Raw genomic sequence first — 22761 nt, 5'->3', positions numbered from 1 at the left:
TGTGTACTGACTTTGATTAGAATAAGAGGCTTATTTTAAAAGAAAAATTGTGTACCTCTAAGAAAGATCTTGTGATAATTCCTTTATGGAATTGTACTAGGGGGCTTCAGAGCTACTAGGTGTTGAGCACTTCTCTGTCTGTAGGACTGAAGGCATCTATCTATTTTTGTGACTGAGGCTAGAGCGTTTGTGCTCATTTGGTAACTAGCCATGTCAGGGAACTAGAGTCCTTAGAGCTCTCTAGCCCCATCTCGAACTACTTAGAGCCTTTCTGTGGAGAGACGCTCTTCCCGACCGCCCACTTGCATGGCGCCCAGGCTATGTGTCTTTTGAAACTGCATTGCAGAGCAGATGCAGGGGATGCTAATAAAATGCAGCATGCTGGACCCTGAGCAAGGTAAGGGTCTGCCTCTTCCCCCTGCCTTTTGGAAACAGATTGCTAGGAAACCATTTGCAGCGTTTATCACTGGACCAGCTGAGTCAGACAGGAACATTTGAATTGGATACCCCACCCCTCCTAAAAGTGAAGAGGCAGGCAAGGAAGCGCTGTGGGGCTCAGAAGGGAGGTGAGGCAGTAAACCAGATCTTTCCCATTGTTTTTTTTCTCCTAGCCTAGTCCTCTGTTTCTATGATCTGCCTTTTGAACTGTGTTTGTGGCTGATCAGTTCCACCTAATATGTCTCTTGATTTCTGCTATTGTAATACTCAGGCGACATGCTGTTCTCTTCATTTTTATAAGCTTTAGATGCTTCTGCCTGTCATATTCTGGCGGTTTATCTTCAGCGTCTGGATTTGCTTTCAGACTTGAATGTCTATCAAGCTGCCGTTGCTTTGAATGTGAGATCAAAAGAAGATGAATTCCAGTAAAAAATTTCCTTCCATGAAGAAAAGATTGGGGCCTATGTAAACATCCCACTGACAGTTCCCAATGAGTTATTTTAGCCGAGTATTAGCACCTGGATGACAGACAGTCCAGCATTCCATGCTAAATAACAAATCAGTTGCTTCTGTGGCAGAAGAACATTTGCCACAACAGCAATACATTTTCAGAAGGAATCCTTTTCTTCCTCCCCCCCTTCCCCCTGTTTCTTTTTTTATTGAATATGGCTGTTCAGCTCCTCATCTTATTTTTCAAGCTGACTTGTTCTGCCTTTAGCAGTTTACTTTTCTTTACAGCATCTGTCAAGTTACTCGGGTGACGGAAGACAGGACTTCTGATAATTAGTTTGGGGCGGGTTAAGGAGTGTTCGAGTAGACAAGCTAGGCATCTGGAGATAAACAGGTAGTTTGGTTGATTGCAGAGAAGGAAAATGTAAAGGAAAAGCAGCAAAAGCAAGATCAAGGGCATATCCCGGGAATGTGGGACGATATGTTCTTTAAAAATACATGTGACAAATTCCTCTAAAGTCTGTAGAATCTGGATTTTCTTTCTTTCTTCCCTATTTTTTTTTATTTTTGAAAAGCATCCTGCCTATGTAAATGTCACCACAAAAATATCTCAAGAGCAGGTTTCCCGAAACACTGTCGGTGTGTATTTGTCTGCACGAATGAGCCTTTTGGCGAGGGCTCGGTCTGGCCAGGGCACACTTCTGATGCTATGTCGCTGCTTGCAGACCTGGAGTGATTTAGATACGTGTAGCATTAATAGATTTCTTTAAGTGCTAAATGCAACTTTGAAAATTACCTGCAAGCTCCAACTGATCTTTCAACTTTGAAAGTGAAGAATTACTTGAGGAATTCTTGTGGTTTCTTTGTCATTTAGTGAGAGCCCAGCCAGCTACTGTGGAGGCAAGCGTCCCTGAGGTTGCCTACAAAGGGCAATGTTCCAGTGTGTTTTCTCCTCGAGTGTGCTTCAGCCGCACAGCACTTCCTGTTTATTCAAACATCTTTTTTACCACTCGGCAACCCCCGCTTCACAGAAACAGCCAGAACCCATCTACAGCAAGAAGACGGAAATCCAAAGGCAGACAGTGCGAGCTCACTCCGTCAAACTCTTCATTTTCTCTGTAAGTGTCCAGAGAAAAAAAAAAGGAAAAGGAACATTTTTTGTGGGGTTAAACTTTTAAACTAGGGATCCGCTCCTGTGCAGACATTCTCTGAAGGGCAAAATAAGATGATCCAACTTGTTTACTGCTTTCTCTCCCACCCCCCTCCCTCCCTCTTCTCTCCATCAAAGGCAGTTTTCTTTTTAGAGATTTGAGAAGACCGGTTGGTTCTAACTCCTTGTTAATTCACTCTTGCTTTCAAACGGGTCTTGGGTTATAATCAGCTAAGGACGCAGCCGAGTGTCGTCGGGACAGTTTTATAAGCTTGAATGTAGTTTAGAACCTTCTCTGCTTATTTGTGACTTTGTTTTGTGTTGCCTTCTTTTTCTTCCTGTTATTACAAGTGGCGAGAGGGTGCAGGGATGGTGCCTTTTGTAACTCTGCCTCTGCAGAATTGTCCTCTGATGTTTGCATCATGACACCGTCATCACTTGTAAATCGGTCTTGATAATATTTGTACCAATTTCATGCCAATAAAAGTCAGACTGCTGAAACAAGCACGGTCATTATCTCATTCATACGACTATTGTTTAAACGGAGTGGGCTGCGAAAGGAAAGAGAAAGCCCGCCTCACTTTCCGCGATGGTTGTTAACTTTGATGTTGGAAAGCTCTTTTCAAAATTCTCGTTGTGGGTAATTAGTATGGCAGGGAAAGCCCTTGGACCTGGGCTGCTGCTTCGCTCTGTGTCCAGGAGCGGATGGGATTGCTCTCTGAGCCCTTTCTGGTGAAATGAGTTTCTTAACACATGGTTTGACATTTTTTTTCAAGGGTTCCACCTTTTCCTGTCTGATGTCCTCACCCCTTCTGCCTCCCCCCCCCACCTCCCTCCGCACCCTTCCCCCAACCCTGACCCCCAACTTCACTATAACTGGTAAGCCAGGTGCTAATTTTTTTTTTTAACTATGTACTGGTCTGGGAATAGACAGGAAATGGAAAATTAGCTCTTTTGATCTTAAGGGAATTGTTATTACTCTGAACCTTGTTTGTTAGTCCCCAGACTAAATATCCTTAAGTTTTATTGTCTAAAACAGCATCTGTTAGAATAGAGAAAGAAATAAGCTCTGTAGTTGTCCGAACCGCTCATGGAAGACATATTTAAATAAATAAAATAAGTGCGGGTGTGTGTGCGCGCGCGCGTGTGTGCATGTGCAAGTGTGTATGTGTGTGTGTGTGTGTTGCTATTGCTCTGCTGGCTTTTTTAATGTTCAGAAGTTGTTCTCCTTTGCAGAAAAAAAAAATTATGTTTGCGACTGCCTTAGGGACAATTTGTTTAACAGTAGGAGTAATTGCAGGGAAAATGGAAAGAGTGACTGGAGGTATTTACTCAGATGTTAGTGTAGGTGTGGGGGCCGAAAACTCAGTGTGGGAACAGTGGGCTGCTCTTCTTGGTATCTCAGTCTATTTGATGACCATCAAATTTCCCAGCTCGCTGGTTTTGTTTTTTCTGGATGGCATGTTTGATTATTTATCAGAAGGGGAAGGGAGTAGCTGAAGCAAATAAACATGTGACCAAGTTCTGTTTTGTTTTCCACTCAGAAAGCCATGCCCTTTAACAGATATACAGAAAATAATAAATGCATTGTTTTATGATAAAAGGAAATTATATGTGTCATTTTTTTTAAAAGGCGAGTGAGTTAACCCTTGAGACTCGGGAGCTTTTTTGACTTCTGAGAATTTACCAGGCTTTTTACTGAGAATTAATCTATTGCGGTGTATGGTTTTATGGTGCCGGATTTCCCAGGATTAGTTGTTCAGCAGTTAGGCTTTTCTGGATGCTTTGCTTCGCTATGCCTGCCTCAGTAGCTCTACTTTTATGATGCGCCTGTGTGTATGTGAATGTGTGTGCAGACACATCAGTAGCTCTTGCACTTCTGCTGAATGCTCTCTTTGGACTTGAGATCTAAACATGAACAGTTGAGTTAAAGGAAAATAAGCTGGAGTTTCTGTGACCAGTGTGCAGCATAATTTATTAGAGACCCACCTTGCTCCTCTCTTTAAAGGTGCCAGGCAGATACTATAATGCCAGGTAGCCACGTGTATGTACCTCATTGTCCCTCAAAAACACCGTCCATACTTCAGTATTATGTAATGCATTGATGATCTTCGGGATTATTATCTCAGATCGAGGCCTCCTGAGACAGAGGAAAAGGCTCCAATCTACATTAAATGTAGATTTTTAAAGCAAGCACGCCAAAAATATAATTTTATTGTTTTAATTCTTGGGTGGGGTTTGCATAACTGTATGTAGATGTTCTCTATACTTAAGCCCGCTCTGACATATGTGCACACACCAGCACATTTTTAATAACTTCGAGGATGATTTTCTACAGAGGTTTCCTCTTTCCTCCACATCCTGAAAAAGTGATGGGCATGATCCTAGCACGGTGCCTGGCCCTGTCATATCAAGCCCTATAAATCACAGTTGAAAATCTGCTTCGTGGCCTATGCTGTTTTGGAATGTGGATTGGAAACGTGCACACACAGGGATTCCCTCTTCATTGACTATATAAGGGAACAATGCAGCAGACACTCAAACATAGCACAGCCCCCGCCAGTCTGGCCCAGCATGTATGTCACTGGGAGGTGGCTTCACTCAGGAGAGGGCAGCGATGGAAGCAGGAGCCTCTCTCCCTCCTCTGTTGTCATCTTGGGTGACTCTCCAAAAGGCGGTTGGGTTGGATAATCGTACTTTGTGCTTGGACAGAGCCCTTTGTTTGTGAAATCAAAGTGCCTGACTAATGCTAACTTGTTAATACTCAGAACACCCTTGGGACATAGGTAGGCTGCAAAGATTATCCCACTTTTGAGGTGGGAAAATGTCCTGTTGTTAAAAGAGTTTACAGTTTCCGGGTGTGTCTGTACTTAATGGTCAGGCTAGACCTGGAATGGGTATGATCTAGATGCCATGAGAAGCATTTTTCCGGTGCCATAGTCAGCCCTGACCACAGGCAGTCTCATGAGAAAGTGTTTTACCGTGAAGAAACCGGACTGGAAAATATAGCTAGTGCGTGGTATTGATGGTGGGGAAGGAGGAGCCCGTGAAGAGTATTGAAGCTTAATTTTAATCCATTTAGGGTCGAAGTGAGAATTTTGTTGTTTTAAGATACAGCACGGGCTGGGATTTTTGATTTTTGTTTTATTTCACATTAACTCAATATGATGTTGGCAATTGAACTTCCACAAAAATCAAGTTCGTTTGTTCTTTGCAAAGAAACAGACCCTGCTTATTGGCTGTGCAAAGTTGAGTCAGAAGTTACTCTGTCGCCGGGTGCTTTGGGGGCAAAAAAATTGAAACATTCTGTTAACTCTAGATGTTACTATGTGATTCTTCAATTCTGGTGTGTCTTAAGCTTCCCTGCTATGGTTACTAAGCTCAGTGAAAAAATTAGTCATGTGCCATTTGCTGTTTAAAGTCTTTTGTTGAAAGCTTTTTCAGAAGTCTCAAGAGTAGGGTGGTAGTATTTAGGTTGTTAGTTCCCCAGTACTGTTTATTTGAACCTGAGTATAGAAATTAGATTTGAAAACTCTCTGTTAAAATATGTGTTTTTAATTTTAAAAAGTAATTCTCCAAAGACCATAAATAATATGATTTCCAGTTTTGCTTAAGAAAATTACTTCCCTTAAGCATACTCCCAAATGTTGACAATGTACCAATATGTAGGTGATGATATGACACTTTATTTTTTCTTTTCTTAATTAATGTATGTGTCCTCCTTATCTTCTGCCATGAGCTTATTACTTTCATAATCAGTGATCATGTATGAAGCGCTTTTTGAAATCACTGAAGAATCACTTACTGAATGTCCGACCCTAGCCTGTGTACTTTACATGTATTAATTGTGATACAGGAACTGTTATCTCCTCCCATTCTTACAGATGAAGAAACTGAGGCACAGAGAGGTTAAGTAACTTACCCAAAGTCACACAGCTAGCCAGTGGTGGAGCTGGGGTTCGAATCAGGTAGACTGGGTTCACATCCCGACTGGTGGATGCTCCACCAGCATGCTTGCTGCTTCTGTGTAAATACATTCATATTTCTTAAAGCTAACTTCTTTTTCTTTGGAATTGCTGTGATTCTCTCCAGGTCAGTAATTCCCCCAAATTCCCAGAGAATCCCTATTTCTTCATGCGTGAAGACTCAAGTTCCACCTTATGCTAAACTGTGGTTACTGGAAGTCCCAAAAATCATTGTCACACTATGAGCACAGCTCACTGAACACAGCTGCCCATCTGATGAACAAAGTTTTGTTTTTAATCTCCTTTTTCAGAAAATGTTTTTAATTCCTTGACCAGAGCCATCAAATCTATTTTTCTTTTGCCATATTCTCTATCTGTAGTATATGCATATATATTTATATTTATATAAAAGATAAAATCTTCAGAAAGCTTCCTATAGGATTACCTTTGTGGATTCAATTCTTCTAAACATTTCTGATTTTTTTTTTCCCTTAAAGATCTGTTCTGTTTAGCACGTAGTTCTAGATCTCTGTGAATGGAAGAATTCCAAATCCACGGATCTGTGGATTAGTGGCCATTTTGGGTTGTGTCATTCCCGAAGTACAAGTGAAGGGATTCTAATCCAAACTGTATGACCTTTGGCGTATTATGTAAACGTTCTGTTTAGGTAAAGCACTTCAGAAGCAAGCCAGACCCACAGTTGGCATTCAGTGTCAGCGATCAGCTTCTTGTTCACCAGCAGCAGCGGCATGACCATCATCATCTCCTGCTAGCTCACTGTTCGGCCTCAAGGCAGCCATTCCTGCCTCATTGTTCTAAGAGTCAGGGCAAGGTCTGCTGAGGGCTTGGTGAGGGTTAGAAAGAGCCAGGCTTGTTCAGGTGCTTTTGCCAGCAGAAGGAGCCGGGACTCTTGGCTGCAAGTCATCTGTGTGACCATGGGCAAATCACAGATTCCCTCTTGCCCTCAGCCTGCTTTTTGTGCAACGAACTGTGTCTGCCTTAGATTCCTTTTGGTTCAACAGAGGGTGCTGTGGTTTTCTCGTTGTCTCTATAAAGAGGGCGGTGACCTGTTTGAGATTACTGGGAAATAGGAATGTTTGCTTTCGACAAAACACATTTTCGTAGGTATGTGGTAATGTAGTAATATGTTATATTTAATAAGTAATTATCATGTACAGGTACTGTGCTAAGGACTTTCCATGCACACTTCACATAATGCTTATAATTAACCTCTCTGTTTCTGTGTTTCTGTATGTGTTAACTGGGTGTAATAATTGATTTTTTTTTTTAAGATTTATTTTTTTTTAGAGAAAGAGTACATGAACGGGGGCAGGGAGAGGGAGAGAGAATCCTCAAGCAGACTCCCCACTGAGCACAGAACCCGAAGCAGGGCTTGATCCCACAACCCTGAGATCATGACCTGAGCCGAAGTCAAGAGTCAGATGCCCCACTGACTGAGCCACCCAGGCGTCACTTAACTGGGTGTAATAATCCCTCAAAGAATTATGAAAATTAAATGAGATAATGTGTCTGTACTCTTCAGTACCTGTTTGGTAATAAACAGTCAAAAAATTACAACTTTCGTCATTATCTTCCCCATCCCCATTAACCAGGAACCAAAGCAGGTTTAAGAATACAGTTATTTGGAAATGCAAATCACAACATAGGAAGATAGTGCCTTACAGCTGTTAGGATGGCTATTGTCAAAAAGACAAGAAATAGCAATTGTTGGCGAGGATGTGGATAAAAGGGAACCATCGTGCACTGTTGGTAGGAATGTTAAATTGATGCAGCCACTGTGGAAAACAGTATGGAGGTTCCATAAAAAATTAAAAATAGCACTATTGGGGCGCCTGGGTGGCTCAGTCGTTGGGCGTCTGCCTTCGGCTCAGGTCATGATCTCAGGGTCCTGGGGTCAAGCCCCACATCGGGCTCCCTGCTTGGCAGGAGGCCTGCTTCTCCCTCTCCCACTCCCCCTGCTTGTGTTCCCTCTCTCACTGTATCTCTCTCGGTCAAATAAATAAAATCTTTAAAAAAATAAAAAATAAAAAAAATAAAGATAGCACTATTATATGATCCATGAATTCCACTTCTGGATATATATCCAGATGAAATGAAATCACTACCTCAAAAAGATACCTTCACTGCCACATTCATAGCAGCATTATTTATAATAGCCAAGACAAGGAAATAACCTAAGTGTCCATTGATGGATGACTAGATAAAGAAAATGTGGTATGTACGGACTATTATTCACCCATAAAAAAGAAGGAAATCCTGCCATTTGCAACAACAGGGATGGGCCTTAGGGGCACTGTGCTGAGTGAAATAAGTCAAACAGAGAAAGACAAATACTGCATAATCTCACTCATATGTGGAATCTAATGTAAGTAAACCCATAGAAACAGAACAGATTGGTGATTGCCAGAGGTGGGGAGTGGGGGTGAGAGGTGGGCAGGGGAATAAAGGTTGTCCAAAGCTACAAACTTAAGGTTTTAAGATAAGTAAGTTCTTCACCTGTAATATGCAGCATGGTGACTGAAGTTAACCATATTGTATCATATATTTGAAAGTTGCTAAGAGAGTAGATCTTAAAAGTTCTTGTTATAAGGAAAAAGATTGTAACTATGTAAGGTGATAGATGTTAATTAAACTTACTATGGTAGTCATTTTGAGATATCTATCTATCTGTATATCTTTATAGCACATAGATATCAAAACATACCTATATATGTCTAATCTATCACCATGGTGTACACCAAAAATTATAGTATTATATGTTAAGTGTATCTCAATAAAACTAAGAGGAAAAAAGCATCCAGAGAAAATGTTTTTTTTTTTTAAAGATTTTATTTTATTTATTAGAGAGAGAGAATGAGAGAGAGAGCACATGAGAGGGGGGAGGGTCAGAGGGAGAAGCAGACTCCCCGCTGAACAGGGAGCCCGACGTGGGACTCAATCCAGGGACTCCAGGGTCATGACCAGAGCCGAAGGCAGCTGCCCAACCAACTGAGCCCCCCAGGCGCCCCGATAAAATGTTTTTTAATAAAAGATTATAGTGGGGCTACTGTGTGATTCAGTCAGTTGAGCATCCGACTCTTGGTTTCCGCTCAGGTCATGATCTTGAGGTCGTGGGATCAAGCCCTGCGTCAGGCTCTGTGCTCAGCATGGGGTCTGCCTCAGATTCTCTCTCCCTCTCCCTCCTGCTCTCCCTCCACCTCTCTCTCTCTCAAATAAATAAAAATAAAATCTTTTTTTAAAAGATTACAGTGGGGGCACCTGGGTGGCTCAGTCGTTAAGCGTCTGCCTTCGGCTCAGGTCATGATCCCAGGGTCCTGGGATCGAGCCCCGCATCGGGCTCCCTGCTCAGCTGGAAGCCTGCTTCTCCCTCTCCCGCTCCCCCTGCTTGTGTTCCCTCTCTCGCTGTGTTTCTCTCTGTTAAATAAATAAATAAAAATCTTTTTTAATAAATAAATAAATAAATAAATAAATAAAAGATTACAGTGATTTAATACTCCCCTCCCAACAAAAAGCAAGTGCTTATAGCAGAGTGTGAGAATCCACAGTGGGTTAAAAAAAAACATGGGCCAGCAATCAGGCTGGATCTGAAAGCCATGCCAGGTAGGTGGGAGAGATGGGTCTAACTTAATGAAGGCAGAGCAAAGACACAGCTCTTCAGCGCCTGAGCTATGCTGGACTTGCATTCATTTATGAGAAGAAATCTGTACTCTTTCAGTTCAGCCTCTCTGTCGTTGGCATTATGAAATGCTCTTTTTGAAAAATTCCAGCCTTGGCCCAGCTGAACCAGAGAACGGGGCGCTTGTCCCTACCAGGGCTTGAGGAAGGAATGAGCATCAATGGATGATGGCAACAGCATCAGTAACCTAAGAGAAGCTGGATGAACTCGGATAGGTAAAGAGGTGAAGCCCAGTGTGAGGGAGAACAGGTGTAGCTAGGTGCATTCATTCCTTCCAGTCTGCCTGCTTGGGGCTTGCTATCACAGCCGTAGAAGCTCAGGGCACTACAGGGATTCACAGCTAACATTAGTCCCTTAGGTCAGAGGACATCCTGGAACACTGCTGCTGGAAAGAATTAGATTATAAGCAGAGTTTTTAGGAAAAGGTAGAATTTATTAATTTTTTAATTTAATTTTTTAATTTTTTAACAACTCTATGGAGATATCTTTGACATAAATAAATTGTATATGAATTAAAGTATACAACTTGATGTTTTTATACATATATATACATTGTGAAAAGATCACCACACTGGAACTAACTTACCTGTCAACTCTACATTGTTACCCTTTTGTGTGTATAATGAGTTTTAACTTAAGAAGTATCCTCTTAGAAACAAATAATACATTATATGATAATTTAAAAAGAAAAAAGAAGTATCCTCTTAGTGGGGTGCCTGGGTGGCTCAGTTGGTTGAGTACCTGACTCTTGATTTTGGCTCAGGTCATGATCTCAGGGTTGGGAGATGGAGCCCATGTCGGGTTCCACGCAGAGTCTGCTTCTCCCTCTCCCTCTGCTCCTCCCCCTGCTCTCTCTCTCTCTCTCTCAAATAAACAAATACATCTTTAAAAAAAAGAAAAAGAAATATCCTCTTAGCAAATTTCAAGCACACAATACGGTATTATTTACAGGCACCATGCTGTGCATAAGAATTCTAGTACATACTCATCCTGCATAACTAACTAAATCTTTGTACCCTTTGACCAAAATCTCCCCATTTCCCACCCTCTAATCTCTGGCAGCCACCATTCTACTCTCCTTCTAGGAGTTCGACCTTCTTAGATTGCGTATATATGTAAGTGAGATCATGCAGTATTTGTCTGGAAAAAGTAGAATTTAAATGGAGAAGACACGCAGATGCCTTATAAATGTGGGCAGCGAAGGGGAGGGCAAATTTGCAGATGTAGCCATGGCTCCAGAAGTCCTGGGAATGGAAGGATCTGGTTGAAGAAAGCAAGTCTTTTGTGTGGGGAAAAGAGGCAGGTAAAGTTACATTAAAAGATGTGATACTGGGAAGAGGCCTTTCCCTTCATCCTGAAAACAAAAGGACCTGCGTTCGTTCATGCATGTTTGGCTCTGTAGGACTGCATATCCCTTTGCCAGAATTACCTGCAGCCATATTTGGTCTAACCAGTGACCTTGGTAGAATGTGAGTGTCAAGTTGGCGTGAGACAGTGTTTGTTCGTTTTTGTTTTTTTGTCCTAGCCGTTTACTAGACTTGTGACCTTGGGCAAGTCACTGAACCTCACCATCTCGTGATTTTTCCACTTGAAATCGGTAATCATAAAACCTTGCCCTGCTTCCTTTCGAGATGTTGCGAACAAGAAGGAAGATAGTAAGTCTAAAGCAACTAATTGGCATAGTGCCTGGCCCATGGTAAGCAATTCAATACATTGTTTTTATTTTAGTACCCTAAATGCAGGGAGTTACTACACTCCCCGCTGTGTCTAGATGATACTTATTTCTTAAATTGTTATACTAGTGTAATCTTCACTATTTGTAGTAACTGCCCTGAGAAATGTAAATTATTGGAGATGATGATGATAATTATTATAATTTTTGTCCTAGTTAACTTTGGCCAAGAGTGAGTAGTCCAAATTTTAGATTATTAGTCTGGTTTGGGTCTTTCCTCTCTTTCCACTTCGATTTCTTTTTTTTCTTTTCTTTTTTTTTTTTTTTTTGTCTTTCATCTCGGCTAGAATATTGTCTCTAAATTGGCTTTCACTTTTGCTTCTTTTTCCAATGTTCAGGTAAGGGAAGGAAAGTATTTTGCGAAGCAAAGCATTCATAAGTCATCCCAAGTATGTGTGACTTAGAAGGAGCAAAGGAATACAGCACCATATTTGTTTGAGCAGAAACTAGGTTCAGTGTTAGTAATAAAATCATAGAAACCTCTCTATTATTTTGAACATGACTCTAGCCGGGTTCTTCTTCTGCAGGCTTCAAAATTAGCAGGTCTCATCACAAAGGTTCAAAAAGATACGAATCTGGATTATTCATGAGAGTTGCTGGGCTGCATCCCCATAAAAGACAATTGCAGAAAGCAACAGGTTAATACAGCAAGTTAATAGATCCTTTTGATTCATTTATCCTTGCAGTTGACACTCCCCCCCCCCCATATTTTCTACTTTGGGAACTTGGAGAAGAAATGGGCCCATGTATTTATTTCTTTGGGGGCACAATCTGGTCCTTCCTTAACGAGGAGAAACGGGTTTGAAGCAGCACCTGACTTAACATTTTAGACATTTGCTAATAAACTTGACTTCTGTTTTACTTCATTGCAATGCTAGTGTTGCCTACGGTCATGGCGCCCCAGGCTGTGGTCTTGCTGACTCGTTCAAGCTAGACAGGCTCAGGCTTGGGCAGCGCTTGGATGGACTCCCTCCAAAGACAACTCAGGTGCCGGAGACTCGGTGGTGATTCAGCGTCTGGCACTGGCTCCAGCAGGGAGCAGCCAGCCAGTGCCTCAACAAGGTGGTTATAGGGCCCTATGTTAATAGGTAGATGGAGTAGGAGTATGATGGCCGGGGTTTTTGTCTCCCCTTATATGAGACTTCAAACAGACTTCCTGACTGTTTATAGCCATTAAACTTATTTCAGCTGATTTTGCAAGAGGATCATAGATACCCTTTTTCTTTTTGTCTCTTGAAAATTCCTAACCTTTACCTTCTTTGACGGCAAGTATCCTCTATGTGGATACTTAAATAATAAAAACTACTCATAACTGCAAGTAAATATAGGGTTTTCTGACCCCTTTCTGCCCCTAGGTTTCCTTTGGGGGTGGGACTTGTAGCAGAATACCTCCTTCTGGTATTTCTGTGTCCGTGTCCTGTGTCCGTACTTGGGGCATGGGATCGTGTTTGAACCCTAGGGCACGAATGCTGGCAAATCATGGCATGGCACAACAGTGACCAGCTCTGTTCTCCTTCAACCCAGTTCTTAAAAAAAAAAAAGGAAGGAAGAAAGAAGGAAAGACAATACTGTCTGTCACCTTTTCTTCTAGGAAAACACACTCTAATTGATTGCCAGCATGAAAAAAAACTCCCAACTCCCAACATACCCATGTCAGGTCTTTACCTTATTTGATACATTTTAAAGTAAAGCCGAAGTGAAGAACTTAAGTATTAAGTGTCATAGCAGTGATAACCATCCTGTGTGTAGTGTGAAGAACAGAAAGTCGTGTCAGTAAAGATTTGGGAAACCCAGCTTGAGTAGATGTAGAAGGTGGAGGTCCCGGTTGGTATAGGATGATAAAGAAATTACAGTGGCCCAGGTGGTGGAGGGATGCTGTTTCCTGGCCTCTTCTCTCCCGACCCCCACACCCGTGGATGACACTGCCCATGGCCATACTTCCTTGTGCAGGTAGGACCGTGTCAGTAGATATCTTGGACTTTTTCATTTCCTGTCCTTTTGGATTTCAACTCAAACATAATGTTCCAGTTCTGTAGACATGGGGTTGTCTCTGCTCCAATTTTTCATCATGTCTATCTAGATATTGTCTCATAAACTCATTTGCAAAGACTGTGGAACATTTTGAGATAATCCATCCCTATCTAAATATCAGCTATTATGGAATGCTCTCAGAGTATACAATACTTTCTCCAGCTGTTAGGACTCTCAGGATGGCTGAAGCAACATGGAATCTTTCCCTTCTAGGTCACTGATTCAAATCCAGTATCCCAGGGGATCTAAGGCTTTGCTGTCTCCCCCACCTGAATGTACAGAGTCTATACCCTTACTTGGATTCTCATCAAATAGATCAAACAGTGACTGGTGCAAAGAGACTGTTAAAGGCTCTCTGATGATTTTTTGATGGTTGTTGCCCCCATATATTAAAATTTTAATGGGGGAAGTGGTTTTTCTTATTGTTTTTTACTTATGACGCTATTAACATGACTTGATCTGTTACAGTGCTTTCTTTTTATATCTAATATTTACACAATCAATCAGAATCTTTCCTTGGGGCAAATCCCTCTATGAGATTAGCTTACTTTTCCATTTTCCTGTGATAACCAAGTGCTCCATTTGTAAATGACTTTTCCCACCTTTGGCATTCCTATTGGAGAACTTGCCTTGGAGTGCTGTTGATTTTGTGTGAATACATCTACACATCTAGTCCTATCAGCCACTGTCCTTTCTTTTTTAAGTGACCCACAAATGTTCTTTCCATCCTGCCCTGGAGTGATTACTATGTCTAAAGGGAGGAGGTGAGGGGCGCCTGGGTGGCTCAGTCGTTAAGCGTCTGCCTTCGGCTCAGGTCATGATCCCAGGGTCCTGGGATCGAGCCCCGCATCAGGCTCCCCGCTCCACGGGAAGTCTGCTTCTCCCTCTGCCTCTGCCCCCCCTGCTTGTGTTCCTGCTTTCACTATCTCTCTCTGTCAAATAAATAAAATCGTTAAAAAATAAATAAATAAATAAAAAATAAAGGGAGGACGTGATGGAATTTCTCTGCATACTCAGTCCCAGGTCTGGCTACAGTGGGATCCTTAGATTGTGTTAAATGATGAGCACTCTTGTTAAGATGGTAGTTAGTTGCTGGGTCGCACCAAGATAGCAGATTATTTTATGGGGGGAGAGAAGCTCTCTAGAGGTACTCTGAGGCGCATCAAGAGGTTGAGAAATAAAGAAGAGAACATGATTTCTTTCCTCCTAAGCTTCCCATGCTGCATTTTATTGCTAGCTTTTCCTCCCACCCCCATACACACAGTGACTGTTGATTAGCCTGGGAAATTATCTGAGAAACAGGTTTGATCTTGAGGGTGGGGAGAGTCTAGGAAAAGAAATTAGAGGAAGGGTGGCTGACTCAGAGCAGCCTTTGAAGCTGGAAGTGGGACAACTTGTCAGGGCAGACAGGAAATAACCGACATTTCTCCACTGGCCAATAGTGCATGCTGTCTTCATTCTGATGGTGTTCGGGACCTCACACCCAATTGAGGAGATTCACTCTGAACTGGTGTAAATTATCTGTGAGAAGAAACACATATTCAAAGTTGGCAACTCGTTTTAAATAGTTGCAGAAGCACACTGATGTATTTTGTTTTCACGTCCCAGTTCTTTCTGGAAAATCAAATAGGACTTTGAGCTTTAAGAACAGTGCATTAGTAAGGTCCATGCACGTCAGCTACCTTCTAAGCTAATTTTGGGCAACTGATGGCAAGCTTTGTTTTTATAAAATTGTGTCCAGTGGCATCTTCGGGGAATCTCAGAATACAGATAGCAACCCAAGGCATGGCTTGGCAAACTTTCCCTGTACAGGGCCAGATAGGAAATATTTTAGGCTCTGTGGACCATACGGTCTGTGTTGAAAGTACTTAACTCTGCTTTGTGATACAAAAGCAGCCATAGACAGTATGTAATGAAACAAACATGACTGTGTTCCAATAAAACTTTATTTGTGGATACTGAAAATCGAATTCCATATACTTTTCACATGTCACAAAATATTCTTCCTTTTATTATTTCCCCAACTATTTAAATACATAAAAACCATTCTCATCTCATGGGCTGAACACTAACAGCTGATCAGGGGGATTTGGTCCACGGGCTATAGGTTGCTGATCTGGGACCTAAAACATGGGGGTTAGTCCTTTTTTTGAGGACCTCCAAATATCAGTGCTTATCTCAGGCCTCATCACCGAGTGTTGTGTAAAAACTTGCATGAAGGTTTTCTCCTTCTCCCAGTTTGCTTTATGTATATGTGCATGCTTATTCAAATCATATTTTATATAAACTTATTGCTGTTTCTTAAAATATAGTAAACATGTTTTTGAACATTGGCTACCTTAATAAACATGCTAAACATGGGGATACCTAGCCCCTAAAGTATAAACACCTGCTCTGAACTTCAGCTATAAATAGCTCAAAAGTTGTAAAGATGCGTATGTATAAGCATAATTTGTAAATAACAGATGGCACTTACTAAGAAAGTGAAGGCCCTCGAGAGAATGACATAATTTTGAACCAGTAGAATCGAAGGTGTGTCAGAAATGCCCAGGCCCCAGTTAGCATAAGAGCATGGCCTGCCAAACTAGCAACGAAGTACCCACTCCCTGACTTTGAGTACTCTGAGCTGCTTGTGGCCCATGGAGTGTTGATCATAAGGCAACTTTGACCCCTTGTACCGATGGGGGCATAGATGGTAGCCAAGGCAGAGAGGGAGGCTCTGTCCACAGATGAAGACAGTCCATGCATGCCTTCCAACCCTTTCCTCTGTTAGCTCACAGATCCATTTATTTTATCCATTGGAGGAAAACAGATGTGAGTGTGTGCCTCTGGGCTTTAAGTGCCTGGTTTTATCGGTCACCCCCTTTCTATGACATCTTCAAACTATGTCTTTCTTGAAACCTGAGCCTAGCACTCAATACAGCACCAAGTTGTCAGTGCCAAGCAATTGTCACATCTTTTATAAAGGAAGTGTTGACTCAACCCAGCCCAGGAACCACCATCAATAGTAAAAGGTCTTCAGAGATGGGATGGGGCCTTTTAAGTTATTTACTTAGCAGTTGGTCTGGAACTTGAGTCAGAGTTGATCCTTGCTTCTTAAAAGAGAAATTCTTTCATTTATTCATATTCTTTCTCTTTCTCTCCCCTCCCCTCACTAACCCTCTTTTCTTCTCCCTCATACACACACAAACACATATCTATGCATCTTTTTATTCTGTATCCAAAGGATCTCATTTATCTTCAAACAGGATAATGTAACTTCTCTCCATATGGGATTGAGACATGGTTGTAAAAATAAGAAAAGTCCATCCTCACTCTTCAGTTGTATTGGAACATATCTCTGAGGCTGGCTATCAAGTAATCATGTATGGGTAACTAGTGTTCTCTGGTGCAGTTTCCAAAGGGGATCCCATCAGTCATTCCAAATTTTCCACCGACCAACAATGAACAGGACAGTAAACATTTTTGACTTTCTACAAGCAGTAATACCAGAGATTCATATTATAAGTTATGTAATCCAGCTCATATTATAATGATAATGCTCAAATGTGTAGTCTTGTACACTAAGGATTTATTTCTCTTCTTTTTTATGACAATTTAAAATCTAGATTCAGTGATTTACATACACTGGAAATCGGAAAAGCAAATGCCCTTTGGTGGTTGATTTCACAGCACTTTATAAGTTCTAATAAATTATCTTTTAATATGCTTGTTGAGACCTCAGTTGATTTAGGGGTTGGGGAGGATAGGTTTAATACTTTGCTCCAACTTTGTTCCCATAATCAGGATAAGGCCAGGGAATTATTGTGGCACAATCCATAACAATTCAGATCGAGGTGAATAATTTCTACTAGTATTGCCTCTCCATCCCAGATATTTGACATTATTTTGCATATTTGCTTTCATTTTGAGAAGAAAATTTGGAAGCCAGTTTGCACATATGTCCATCTTGTATTCTCTCTTTGGTAGTTTGACTGAAATATCACTTGTGTTCCTACAAGTTCCTAAGCCTTTTCTCCCTGTGCTGCTGTCTTTGAGTATCTTCTTTAGCAGGGCTCGGTATGAAATGCTGTAAGGTAGCTGGAGTTCATTACATGATTATTTAAGTTCATGTGCTCCACGTTGGGTCTAAAAAAAGATGTTGTACACCTAAATGACTTTTTTCCCCCCTTAAAACCAGTAAAATAATTGCAAGGATTTCACTAGCCAATTTTGAAATGTATAGAGCCAGCTCAGTAAACATTCATTGAAAACTTAGGTTTGAGTCCTATACTTTCTTTTGCTCAAGTACACTTATGAGAACATAAGAATAGTTGTGTGTGTGTGTGTGTGTGTTTTAAAAAGACACTAAAGGGGCGCCTGGGTGGCTCAGTTGGTTAAGCGACTGCCTTCGGCTCAGGTCATGATCCTGGAGTCCCGGGATCGAGTCCCGCATCGGGCTCCCCGCTCGGCGGGGAGTCTGCTTCTCCCTCTGACCCTCCCCCCTCTCATGTGCTTGCTCTTTCTCATTCTCTCTCAAACAAATAAATAAAAAAAATAAAAAAAAAAAAATCTTTAAAAAAACACTAAATACCATCCCTTTTGCCAAAATGAGGAGTTCACTGTACAGATTCTCTGAGACTTGGTTATTTAAAAACTGAATACCTGTTCTCCAAATACTTGGTGAAATATGGTAAATAATTTTAACAAAGATTTGTGACTACGGAGTTTGCGTCATTTTGCTTTGCTTTGCTTGCTCTGTCTTAGTCTCGAATGTCCCTAACCTTTCTCCTCTTCCCTACCGTGTCTTCCTCTGCACTCTTTTCCTTGTCCTCTACAGTTCCTCTGCCTGCCTTTCCAGGTAACAGCCAGACCCTTCTTTGCTGATCCGTTCATTACTCGGGAAACTCTGAAGCAAGCACTTAGACTATGTAGCAGTTCCCTTTTCTACATTAAAAAGCTGTAAGACTACCTCATGTGAAATAGTTAAGAGAACATATATAGTAGGAGGAGAGGCTTTTGCTCCTGCAGGCACCTTGCAAAGGGGACTATTTTTCTTATATGATATAAATGAAATCCTCACTCTGCCCACTTTTACACCTACGCATGTACTGAGCGTCTCCAAGGAGACAAGGAAACCCGGAGTCCAGTGATGGTGAATCCTCCTCAGAGACAGCAGGCTGGAGTCTCGGGCAACTCTCCCAGGCGTCTTGGCTTCCAGATGCCCCTCTCAGACAGCCTCTCTTCTGGAGGCTCTTCCAGGCAGGCTTTCTCGAACATGTCTCTCCCTTCACAGACGAAATAGCCTGTACATTACATCTGAAGGGTTGTTGGTGGTGAGTTCAGTAGGCAGAAGGCCTCCCTGGGACAAGGGGATGGGTGTCCTAGGGAGGTGGGACGGGAAGGTTCCATCTTTCCCAAGATCTTTCCTTTGTCACCCATTTATCTGTGCATCTGTTTCATTGCCTCCCTTTGTGCCTTTTAGACACAAAGGCACCGTTCAACCTTATCAAATGTCTAAAAAATACTCTTTGTTACAGTAGTACAGTTATGAGCTCAGTTTAGTGAAGTTGTTCTTTTAGAAGTACTACTCTTGCTGATTCGGCATTTCTAGGTGTCTGTTCATGAACGATCCATCTTCTTGACCACTCTCTTTTCCCTTCCCCCTGAGTTCAGTGCACAGGGCCCTTCAGGACATCCTACCTTTCCCTCATTCCATGGTGTCACTGTAACATTTTTTGAAACTATGTACATTATTTTCTTATACGAATGAAGTCTTTACTTCTCTTTGAGAAACACACTACCATCCTAAGTCCATTATGCACACTTTCAAAGACTTCTAGTATCAGATCCTTTTGCTGTGGTGACCACACCTACCGGTGCATCTTCTTTTAGGCACAAATAATTAGTTACTATGTAGAAATTATTACTGATGTAATCCCCAAGAAATCCCATTCTGTTTCTAAACTCTAAGCACATCATTTAATGAACATTCTTGACATGTCTTGCACATGAACATTCTTGGTTCTCAGCCAAATTAACTCGAATAGCCTAACTTCTCGTGTGATTTTCTAGCACATTGTCTGCAAACTTCAGTCTTCTCTTGCTGATCCTGCTGCCCTCTTTGGAAAGGTGTGGCTATTATTTTTGACAGTAGATGTTCTCATGAGGGTTTCTTGATGACACTTTTTTTTTCTTTTTTTACTTGAGCTTTTAAAAAAAGATTGGTCAGTCTGTATTTTGCACTTGGGAGGACTCTTCTATTTACCTTTTGCTTTATCCCCGGTTCATATTACTGCTTTAGTTTCTGCCTTTAAATAAAACCACCTATGTTACGAGCTTAAAAGAGTTGTTTTGTATTAGGCATGATTAGTTTTGTTCACAGGTACAGATTGTACCTTTTGAATTGAGCTAGAGGTCACATTTGCTACTTTTTTTTTTTTTCTTACACAGTCTCTTCAGTTCATCCTCGGTATATCTTACCTTATTTGATCTTCCTTCTCACATACCTTTATCCATAGCGTGTTTCACCATTTAGCTTCTCCTCTTTATTTGGACTCAGAAGAGGTCAAAGTCTTAACTTTTGACTTGAGCTCTCAAGTTCCCCCAAGAAATATTGGAGGATGAAGGTCCCTCCAAAAAGAGCCCCATTGTTGTCTCCTAAATTTGTGTCTTTTGTCCAGGTCCTTCCTTGCTGCTCTGCCTTCCTTCCTCAGGGTCCCAGTCATTCGTGGTCCAACTTCTGTCACATTGATGGCAGGAATAAAGCATCTGCTTGGGTGGATTGTGATGCCTAAGGAGCTGGCTATGACACTGACTCCATCTAAGAAAACGTAAACCAAATGTGGAAAGTTTCCCAACTTAGACTGGTGGGAAGTTTTGTTGGCTGTTTCATTTGCCTGGAAATGTGAAAGTCAGGATCCCATCCTAAATTGTACTTCCTGGAATCCTTTATGTGAAGGAATCCCCGAACATGGGTACTCACACAAACGTGTTTCTTCCATTTTTCCTTCCAGGCACTTCAAGTGGCCAGACAGCTTCTCCTTCAGCAGCAACAACAGCAGCAAGTTAGTGGATTAAAATCTCCCAAGAGGAATGACAAACAACCAGCCCTTCAGGTGATTATTCTTTTTTGAAAAAACTGACATTATACCCTATAAGCCATTGAGAAGTGGATTGTGTTGGGAGTTGCAAATCACGTATGAAAATCTTCTGCAGAAGGTGCATTTTTTGGTTTACCAGCAGAGGATGACATTTCGGAAAAAATGTCTATTCAACCAAGAGTGTGTTTGTTGGGAAGAAGATCTCCTAATGAGTTGATGTAATAGGATGAGTAGTTGCAGGTGTGGGTTGCTTAATAAGCATCGTGTAGCACCAAGGAGAAAAAATTCCTGGTACTCAAGATAGGTCACCTCATTCTCTCATGATGGGGCTGGAAATGCGATACCCACACCCATAACTTTAGTGCAGTGGTTTTCAACTGGGGGTGATTTTACCCTCCCCCCACCCCACCAAGGGACAAAGGGCAATGTCTAGAGAAAATTTTTGGTTATCCCAGGGGGGGCATGGTGCTCCTGACAACTAAATAGAGAGGTCAGGGATACTACTTAATTGGTCCTACACTGCACAGGAAGATCCCCCACAGCACAGAACCATTCGTCCCAAAGTGTCAATTGTATCAAGAACTGTTAGGAGGACTGAGGAAGATACAGTACTTTTACTATACCTAGTCATCAATATAATACCTATTTTGTTCTTTAGTGGATGTTTTCAGAATATTTCTGGATCATTAATGAAAAATGGCAGGCACTTTTTTTGTAAAGGTTTCAAAAAAGACTGTTTTAGCAACTTCTGATTTCAGCCCTATTGGGGGCAGGGGCTAACAGAGTAGAAAAAGGAGTTCATAAAAATCTAATTTGGATTTTTGACTTGGAGTAGAAAATTGTAACAGAAAATTCAAAGAAACTTGATGGAGGGTGTTCGTGCTCACATCTGAGACAGGACACTTGCAGGTACTACGTGATTCAACTGCTTCCATAGCTCAGAGTGGGCATCCTCAAAACAGGAAGTAAAGATGAGTTTCTCACACTGGACATTTGGGGACAAAACTTGTAAATGGTAGCTGTTGGGTATAACTTGGCTCCAGTGACTTTGACCATGAGGTCAACCCAAATTCCAGCTTGTGTTTACTTTTCTCAGATCAGAGTGAACCAACATCAGTTCCCAAATTATCCTGCAAAGATCTAACTGATGTTTGGGGAACAAGTCCTAGTTCTTCTACATCTACTTGGGAAGCCGTCACTGTCTAGGGCAAGTTTGGCAGTAAAGTAACACTGGATGGGAACAGTTGGATGACCATGTGCATTGTTGACTAACACTTCCAAAACCAGTTAGTTATTTGGTAAATCGTCATCACCAATCCATAGGCCTTGTCATGTGTGTAAGTGCTGGGGACATTTTTAATGAGATATAGTGCCATTGAGGTCCCATGTCAGGTGCTAATAAGAAGTGCTTTGTTGTGCAGATGTCTTAAGAACAGTTCTGGAGGATGAAATATGACTGGGTTGACCTTTCAGCTGTGAGCTTATTTGTCAGGATTCAAATAAGTTGAAAGGATCAAACTGAACAGTTTCCGTAGTCAGACTGGGAATTGTGTTTCAGAGGTCAGCTGCAGAGGCCACATTGCAGATTCCAGAACATAGCCAATTGTTGGTACATATTAAAGTGCTGGGGCATCTCCTGCAGACAGAGACACAATTAAAATTCTAATTTATTAATGTATACAGGGAACTAGCCCAGCCTGTCACTCAGTGATTCAAATGACTGTCCATTCTTTTTGCCTCCCTCTTGGAGCTCTAACAGCCTTAAAAATACTGTGAGTCCTCTTGAATTTATCAGACCTCAAGTGCATTGGAAAAATGACAATATATTATTGGGGGGAGGTGGGAATCTTACACGTAGTAGAGCTTTGGTTAGGGATAATTTTAAAAAGTACACACATACACAATCTGTCTGATGCACTGCTCTTCAGTATTGAATATCATATGTAATTTTTTTATACTAGACTTATATTCCCTCATACTTGCTTTTTAAAGACATATGGCATTTTTAGGTAACTTCTTTTCCAAGATGAACGAAGTTGCTTTAGGGCTAAATATATGAAGTAAAGTTTCAGGGGATTTCCTTTGGAGGGCTCTTTTTCTTGCCCGTTATAAGGTTTTTAGCCACCAGAAGAGTATGATACAGAGAGCTTCATTTTTCTTGGCAAAGACAGTGTCAAAACCAACCTAACACATTCTGCTGAGCACTTCAGTCTGTA

The 22761-nt window shown here is 41.5% G+C and overlaps 1 protein-coding gene across 6 annotated transcripts in view; it reads left to right on the top strand.

Moving 5' to 3' along the window:
- The first annotated feature begins 1805 nt into the window (after positions 1 to 1805).
- Positions 1806 to 22761, top strand: part of FOXP1 (forkhead box P1) — a 167484-nt gene continuing 146528 nt past the window's right edge. For 5 of the 6 annotated variants that reach the window (XM_081820708.1, XM_081820691.1, XM_081820709.1 and 2 more), the window contains exons 1-2: positions 1806 to 2006; positions 20459 to 20560. In XM_081820708.1, the coding sequence (XP_081676834.1) occupies positions 1821 to 2006; positions 20459 to 20560 (288 nt within the window). In that variant the 5' untranslated portion in view covers positions 1806 to 1820. The remainder of the gene's footprint in view (positions 2007 to 20458; positions 20561 to 22761) is intronic. The other variant, XM_081820720.1, reaches the window with a different exon arrangement.

This window comes from Leptonychotes weddellii, chromosome 1 (genome assembly GCF_054177405.1).
Source record: "Leptonychotes weddellii isolate Sample4059 chromosome 1, ASM5417740v2, whole genome shotgun sequence".
In the NCBI taxonomy this organism is placed as follows: Eukaryota; Metazoa; Chordata; class Mammalia; order Carnivora; family Phocidae; genus Leptonychotes; species Leptonychotes weddellii.
This window is presented reverse-complemented; position numbering and strand designations above follow the sequence as displayed.